Source organism: Loa loa (assembly GCF_000183805.2).
Source record: "Loa loa unplaced genomic scaffold supercont3.44, whole genome shotgun sequence".
Taxonomy (NCBI): domain Eukaryota; kingdom Metazoa; phylum Nematoda; class Chromadorea; order Rhabditida; family Onchocercidae; genus Loa; species Loa loa.
The window spans coordinates 235676-244748 of record NW_018108224.1 but is presented as its reverse complement, the minus strand read 5'-3'; the positions used below and the strand labels follow the sequence as shown (position 1 = coordinate 244748).

At 29.5% G+C, this 9073-nt stretch overlaps 2 protein-coding genes across 2 annotated transcripts; both read right to left on the bottom strand.

Moving 5' to 3' along the window:
- Window positions 1–1056: 1056 nt before the first annotated feature.
- LOAG_10111 (hypothetical protein) lies at window positions 1057–1626 on the bottom strand (the record flags this gene model as incomplete). The annotated part of the gene is made up of 1 exon (XM_003145638.2): window positions 1057–1626. One exon carries the CDS (start codon window positions 1624–1626, stop codon window positions 1057–1059), a length of 570 nt encoding a protein of 189 aa, XP_003145686.2.
- Window positions 1627–2650: 1024 nt separating this feature from the next.
- On the bottom strand, window positions 2651–2971 carry LOAG_10110 (hypothetical protein; the record flags this gene model as incomplete). The annotated part of the gene is made up of 1 exon (XM_003145637.2): window positions 2651–2971. The coding sequence occupies one exon, from the start codon at window positions 2969–2971 to the stop codon at window positions 2651–2653; it is 321 nt and encodes a 106-aa protein (XP_003145685.2).
- Window positions 2972–9073: the final 6102 nt, after the last annotated feature.

The window sequence follows — 9073 nt, the reverse complement described above, 5'->3', positions numbered from 1 at the left end:
TTACAAATAACTACTATTAAAAATAAAAAAAAAAAAAAAAAATAGAAATCATACTTGACTTCGTGAACATCCTTTTGCCTCAATGCACCTCTTCGAACAATACCTTTACCTTCGATTCGTTGCACTGAAATAAAACCTTTTTTTTTTATTAAACTAAAATTTAATTAACTTATTCTCAAGAGTCAAATATTACCTTTTAAAACATGATTGTTTCTTGATATTTGCAGAAAATCGCAAGTTTAATGAGTCAGTTTATTACAAATTAATTATTTAGCATCTATTATGCAGCTGTTATACAATTCCACCATTAAAATACAGTTTATCAGAAAGTTTATCAGATACTTCACAATGCTAATTTGCAACATTGTCTTAGCAAAACTTGAATTGGTTTGAAGGATCGATTGAGTGGTTTCTGCAACATTGGACACTTTTGATAACTTAAGATGGCCTCACATAAGTTGAAAGCTCCTTTTGTGCTCTGAAGTAATTTTCAAACAACTAAAAATTCCTAATTATCTCTCAAATAATTCCATCCCTTCCAGATTATTCCTAAAAATAATGAATTCTTTTATTTTTACTAAAATAAAAATTATTCACAAAGCAATTTCTTTCAAATTGCAATTCATAAGCAAATTAGCTCTCATCACGAATTTTAAATGATTAAAGTACATTTAAATTGACGATAATTTCATCGCAATTTTGTTTGAATTGCTTCACAGCTAATATTGAATTTTACCCAGAATTGCAGCGCTGAAAAAATCAGCTTAAAAAAAAAGAGAACATTGCAGGACATCAATATTACGAAGCATTTCTGAGTGAAGACATTAAAAAGATGTTGGTATGAATTGCCCTACGATAAATTGCTCTATGATAATGGTACACTGGATGAAGAAGATGATTTTTCGAGGCAATTTTCTGGTAAACAAAAGTATCCCGAGTGACCAATAATAAATTAGAAGCTGAAAATATGTATAAACAATAACAATAAGGAATGTTTACACTGAACTGTTTGTAGAACAAGTAATGATAAAAAAAAAAAGAACGCAACTAATCAAATCACAAATGCCAGATGGTGAAAGTGATACAAGTAGAATCCAGGAATGATTTGCATGCAGTTTTCAGCGAATGGCAACAATTCTCACATTTTCTCAGAGCTTTATGAGTTGATAAAAATTTTAGATAAATTTGTAATTTCTTCCGTAATGCATCACCAACTCGTCGGCAATTAGATTGCATTTTTAATTCTCCACTCTGTTCATCGTCATCATTTCGACTGCTCTCGATATAGACGCTTTGTTCATCGAGATCTGTACCACAATTGGCTTTCTCAAAGTTTTGATACATTAAATCAGTGGTGCTAGAAGTGGGCGGTAAAATGATCGCATACAATGGATCAAGGAAATTTGATGATGATCGGTTGCATAAGCAACAATTTTCTGGATGACAGGATGATGAGCCTGAATTGTTGTTACCGCATTGCGAACTATGCAGTAGAATGTCGTGAAAAACAGAAACAAAGTCATTTGCAGCTAGAATATCGGAACATGATATGGACATAGACTTCTTCATTCGATTTTGCTGATCCTGGAGTTGTTCGTTGTTTGCAATTCGATACTTGCAATTCATCTTGCATTTCTCATCCAATTTTTGAATAGTCCAGCAGTATTTGATGTTTGTAAATTGAGAACTATGTGATAACTATTAATACGATAGCACTGTAACTCCCGGAATTAAAATTCGAATTAGAATTAGAATTAGAATTAGTAATAGGTTGGAAGAAAAATCTTCACATATCGAACATACAAATTTGCAAGGAATGAATGAAAATTGTATATTGTGCTCTTCTGAAACGATGAATACACTTTTTTTTGAAAACGAATTTTTTCTCCTCTTAACATAGCAACTCAATGATTCAGCATTTACTCTTGCACCAACTATACCATCAAGAAATACGCCTTTTATGCTTTTCCGTGTTATCTCTACACCTCATCTATTATTGTTGTTATCACTATTGTAAATTCTATCTTAAACATTTTTGCTAACTTCAATTACTTTACAGAAAAAAAACCTTAAAAATCAAAAATGATCAAATATTGGCTGAGTAACGATAGTTGATAGTTGCAATAAGAGAACGAAAATTGGCATATCAGTTGTAGTACTATCTGTGCGTATTCATCATCATGTTTGGCATTGTGTCATTTCAACAGGGAAACCATATGTTTCCAATAATACTGGTTTTAGAGAAGATAATTTGCATACACTGTACAATTCTCTTTTACTATCGTTTTGAGTTTGTTAAACTTTCAGTTGTAAAATAATAAAACTCTCCCAAGCAATTTTTGAATTTATGGAAAAACAATGGCAAAAAACAAACAAAACAAAACCACAATAGGAATTTATTTTCTTCTCTGATTGCCACTTTCTGAGAAAAAGGATAAAATTTTCGACTTTTGAAGCAAACTATCACTACACTAACAATAGGAAGAAAGTAAATGCATTCAGATTTCTCTAAGTACAATGTCATCTGAAGATCTAAAAGAATATGACTTTCAGTTCTTTAACAAGCAACTAAACAACCTCCAAGAATTGTGTTATTGTTAGATTACTTTTATCTAATGCATTAAATATAGAAACATAATGAGATTCGAGATCATAATTGAAGGAGATCAGAGAGAAAAATGGACATACCAAAAGCTTCGGAAAGTTTCCTGAGTAATTTGGATGATTCCAGCACTGGATCGGCAGCACCAATGGAACGATTTTGAAAGTCAGTTTGTTCCATTTTATTAGCATTAAGCAATGCTTGGTCAAAATTATGAGTTTGTAGACTATACTTTTCAGTCTTCAACAAAGTAGAATTAGAATCACCGGAATTAGTATCATCACATCCAGCTTCCGGATTATTAATTGCATCCGCATCACTAGTTGACGACTGATCAACATTAATCAGAATTGCAGATTCCGTTGACATATCGATGGGTGATTTCACATGATATTATCTAACATTCTGCTGATGAAGGAGCGTTTATACGTCTGCTAAATTGGAAAAAAAAATGTTTGTAATTGACGTAATCAGAATATGCAAATAAAATAAGAAATCACGCTTCAAAAAGAAAAAAAAAATGAAAAGAAATATGAGCGGGAGAAATGATTTAATGATTCTGAAAAATTATGAATGAAGTTATGAATTAAATGTGTAAGCAAACAATCATCCCGAACTTCAATCATGCAATTAATATTTTGATTACATAGCTAGCCATTAGTGACCATTTAGAAAATCTATTCTGTTTTTTGCTAAATGGAACAATAAAACTGAAAATGTGCTTTCTAGAAACCATTTTCACCGTTTCAGAAATTTTGATTAACTTTCACTGAACATTTTAGAAAAGACAAAAAATAATAAAAAAAAACAGAGTTTTTAATAGCATTTATAAAGTGTAAGCCATACATTTAGCATGGTTAGCATATTAAAAAAGACTTAAGGAGCAAATTTTCCAAGCATCTGCTCGCACATTTGGTAACCATTTGTTCCTCAAATTCTCCATAGTTCATCCCTCTTATCATATTTAAATTTACTACTTCTACTACTGCTACTATTACTACTACTACTCGTTTGCTACAAAAATTTGCTGGGTAAGCAGAAAATTAAAAGTGATAGTTTTCATTGTTTACTATGAAAATGGTACTTTTTTGTGGGATGAAGAAAATATAATTGTGCCAAAATGATAAACACACATAACATGAAATGACGAAAGAGAAAGTTGTTAAATAATGAGGTTTAAAGGTCGAGAATGTTGTAGAAATGTCCATTGAAGCGAAAAAAAAGAGTCTCTATGAATGATTTTCCGAAAATGTTAATTCTTAGCAGTTTAATCTAATTTAAATTTAATCCAACCTCTAGAAAAAAAAATTAATCTAGTCTCTAAAAAAATAAAAAAAAACTAATTAATATTCAGTTTTCAAGCTAAAAATCATTACAACGTTATACGATCCAGCTAAACAATCCTTTAGAATTCAAATTTGCTTTTCTTTTTCGCTAATCTGATTCCGATTTTTTTTTTTGTTGTTTCTTCCATTAAAAAAAATATATGATGATCGAAATTTCGCCAAAATTGCAAACAGTATTAATTAGTTAATTGGTAGAAAAAAGACAATAATTAATCTATCACAAGAAGATTGATTGATAAATGCGATGAATGCATTAAATTTATGTTATCCCCACGGGATGTTTGCAATTTTTGCATGCAAAAACAGTGCATGATGTTGCTGAATGTTCTTGTTGTTTGCAATTTTCCAAACAAAAAAAAAAAAAACAAAAAAACAAAACAAACAAGCACCAATTTTGTTTGAAGAGAGCGATTCGACTACTAAAAATTTCAATGAATAAATTGAGTAAAGTTATCCATACTAAGGCGTTAATGGCTGTAAGATTAGAATTAAGCAAAAATTTAGTGTAAACAAGTCGCCTACTGGATACTGGGGCTTCTTTGTAATTTTATTTAGTTGCTATCTCGTAATCTTAATTATTACATCAAAGTTTCCCGACATGCAACCTAAAAAGAGAAACACACGAAACTGTTGGATATTTCCATCCAGTCTGATGTAAATTTTTGAATATGGAAATCCATTCTTTCCCACTGTCCACCTCCTCCTCTCTCTTATTACTTACTTTAAAACTTACCTTTGTAAATCAGTGAAATTTTTATCTGAAAGCGAAATTCACAACTTTATTGTTTATGGTGTTCACTTAATCTTACTCTTACATCTTAATTATTAAATTGTCAGAACATTTTTAAAACTATTTTCAATTATTCATTGGTTTGTTAAGCAACCTCGGAAATTTCCCAAAAATTATGAAATAATTCGATGTTGGTGTCGAAATCAACAAAATCGGAAATGTTTGGTGCTGTAAAGTGCCAAAGAATTGATTTCTTAGTAGAGATGTACTCACTGCGATTTTCTTTTTTTTTTTAAAAAAAGCACAGGAAAGATTGTTTTTTTTTTACCTAGCTAGTGGTCCAAAAAGCGCATTAATATATGTTTTCAATGAAGTATTGTTAAAATTTATTTGTTCAGTTTTACATGTCATTAGAATGCAACAACAATGCATGCATCATTGTAAACTACCATTTTTATCTTTGGTTTTATAGTTATCTGAATAATCTGTGCAATAGTTTCTGTAAAGTATGAATTGATTTTTGAGCAATCTTATGTATGGCTGTGCAATTTTACTTTAACAGTATTATTGAACAGTAAATTTTTGCATTACTTACCTAATTAATGATATTACATCAATATTACATTGCTAATATTGGCAGAATTTTATTTTGGAACAAAGTTTACGAACTTTTAACGCTCATCAGTTTAAGTTGTTCCAGCAATCGCTGTCATAACAAACAGTTTTGCGGGAAACAGCAAATTGTTGCAAAAAATGAAATTTTGATAGCCAGTTTCAATTCTCAGCAAAAAAGAAGTCTAATGGTGAAACAAGTCAGGTTAAGGTGACCAGTTATAATGTAAAATTTCTTCATACTTAGATATAAGTCAAACACTATCGTAATCCTGATAACAGATCAGTTCATTAGATGGTCTGGTATTTTTAGTACATAATTTTTCATTATTTTCGATAACTGAAAAACAAATAACATCGAAGCAATAGGCTAAATGATTTAGCTGATACTATTTTGTTGCAGAAATTTTCGTATAATATTCAAAATGATTGATAATTAGTGCTTATTAAATTACTCTCTCATTGTTCTTATCATTGTATAAAAGACTCCATGCCTTAAAAAAATTAATACCTTAAGACAGAGAAGAAGGAAGACATTATCAGACGTATTGTAATCAAAATGAGACAAGTTAAAGTATAAAAGTTTTCGTATGGTTTTAAAAGATTTGTATCATAATGTTGAAGAATGGTAATGATTTGATAAACATTGTTATCAAAGAAAGAATAAAAGGTAAGAGTGGTAAAGTGTAAAATTGAAAAGAACTGTGAAATGATGAAGTCAAAGTACGTTAGATTTTCTATAATGGCCAATCTGATGAAATAATGACCAATCTTTTGAAAGGGCAGTGACCATAGATTATTACAAGAATTTAAAATATCATTAAGACCTTAAACTACTATAGGAACCTGAAATACCATTGGAGTGGTTGGTAAGTAACTGTTATATCAAATTGGCCGTAACTGTGCAACCTGTAAAAGTAGCAGTTTTGATAGGAATGAAAATTCGTGAAAGTGATGGATTTACCATACATTATTAAATAGAGAGATGATTGTGTTTAGCTAAGATTAATTCAAATTCAAATTATATCGGGTTGAATTCATTTTAAAAAGGAAATAAAATTAGCGTTCAAATCTTTACAAAAGCATAAAAAAGTTACATTTGACTGCTGTGACATGTAATCCTTGTTAAGAAGAATAATATGGAAAGTACTGCATCAATTAGTATTCATAAATCACCTCAATAAATACCTCATATAGACTTTTTGTTTTGAGAGATTTAAATTTTGCTGACTACTTGATTTTCAGTTGAGGCACTTAGTTTACTTGAAATGCTCAAGATGGTCCTCAAGGTAATCATTTGTTAACGAGGAATCCGTGTAACAATCAGATGATACGTTCCAAACGACAACTTGCCTCTGATTTATGAATTTCAACAGTGGTTTTTATGAATTTGCTGCATTTTTCACGAATATTAGTTTCAGCGATCAATTTCAATCATTGCTTCACCATTTTTGTGCTTAATGCTTATCACTAATGGATTCTATTGTTGTCACAAGGTGAATTTACTTTACTTAAGACTACAATAAGTTTCGGTTTAGGAATTTCGATTATTTGTTTGCTAAAAACTACAAGAATTCTACCAGCTAACAATTCATTTAAATGTTAAAGATGTTACTGATTTCATTAAACTTCGAAATAAGATCATAACTGGTACATTATTTCGGATTTTGCAACAAAATTTGATTGTGATACTACTGACTGTGAGAAAAATCTCCGTGACCATAGATTAAATTCTGAACAATAAGCAAAATTTTAGGAAATAATGATATTTATGGTAACAAAATAAACCAAATTTGCGTATTACTTGATGTTGTAGACAGGCCATGGTCACATGAATGAATTTTTAAGATAGCACTGACATTTTTGACTTTCGGAAGGTATTAGCCCGCTAACATGTTCACTAATTTGAATTTTTGACCATTAATAGTTATAATTCTTCGAACTTTGCAGCTGCTATTGCAGAAAACTTTCATTTCAATAATATTTCTACGAATTGTATAATTAATTAACTATTAAATAGTCTTCCTTGGCCAGGTGACCTTAGCAGAAAAGTTTAGAACTTGATAAGTCTTAACATTCAAATAAAAATGACAAAAGATCGATAAAGTTACCATCCTGTCACTTTGTATCGCATATATTCAGATTGTTTGAAAATTTATGAACAATCTAAATTCTTGAGGAAATGAAAACATAATGAATGATTATTTTTTGATGCAAATGGGCATTGCAAAATCTTATTTCTTTCTTAAAAGATTGTAAATTCAAGAAAATGTATGAATACATTTCTTCGTAGATATGATAATAATGATAGGTAAATATTTATGTCCGTTAATGTGTACTTTTAATAACCTTTACTAAATTTTAATTAACACTACATCCTAGTTGGTATTACTTTATTTTCCTGATTTCGCCCTAAATTTGGAGAGCTTCCATGTGCGACAAAAATTGTGACATATGCTGAAGATATCCAATATCTCCACCGGCAAAAAGTTGGTAATGACAACACCGTTAATTCCCAAGGATGTCGGTCAAAGGTACTGTATTCTGATTTGATTGAAATTTTGCTGACATTTTAAATGTTGTAAATGAATTTTTTGGAATTATGGTTATTTGCATTTTCCAAGATTTTAATTTTTAAAAAAAGCTGACTAACTGCTTTACTTCCCACATTATTTATTTCATTTAAGGGAAACAGCTGCTCATAACGATGAAGAAAACTTAGCAAAGATTAATCATTGGTGCAATTAGAATTGCTTCTATTCAATGAAGTAGGACTAGTATTGATTTTTTTTTAAATTTGCAAGCAGATTGAGATTGAAATAAGTGCAAAAAACTTTGATCACCTGCTAATTATTGACCTTAATCAGATTTCTGACCATTTCTGAATTGTTAAGATCAAAAGCCGATTGTTGCTTTTAATTTTAACTTCAACAAATTTTTGCTGACAAGACACATTTGCAGTTTGAATGGAAAGGATTTAAATTGAACTGTATTGATAACTCTGGAAAAAAATTACAAAGAAAGATCAAAAGATGTTCTAGATGAAATGATTAAATAATGACAATGGAGTTGGCTCACGAAACCAAACTTGTTTAAAACTTGCTTCATTAAGGCATAATTATTGGTTAATTGATCAGGAAATTGCGCAAAAATCGAAGAAGGTTTGAATTTCAATTCGTTCCACTAACACTTATTTTGAAAATAAAGGAATAAATATTCAGATTGATTATTAAAATTCTTAAACTCATTTGTCAAGATGCAGTCAATTTATGAATTGAGTGATTTGCTGCATTTTGACAAAGGCACATGCACAGGGTTACTCATTATAAAAGTTCAAACTTCGTTTTATATTAATTAAATTGGAAGTAGTAAACATACAAAAAGTAAGTTACGATAAAGAAAATCGATTTCGAGCCGTTTGCACTAAGAAGGACACCGTTGACAATTTAGATAATTTCTGAACTGACTTTCTAATCAATCGATGCAGTTTTTTTTGTTGTGTCACCTTAATGCATTTTCATTACAGCCATTTTCTTGCACAAAAATATAAAATATGATAGTCCCATATATTTACTGATCATTTTTTCAAAGTTATTATTTATTATTACTACTTATTACTATTATTTATTATTACTATTTATTATTACCATTTGTTCTTATTATCATTACTATTTATTACTATTGTTTTACCATTATTATTATTATTATTATTATTATTATTATTATTATTATTATTATTATTATTATTATTATTATTATTATTATTATTATTTTATTATTTTA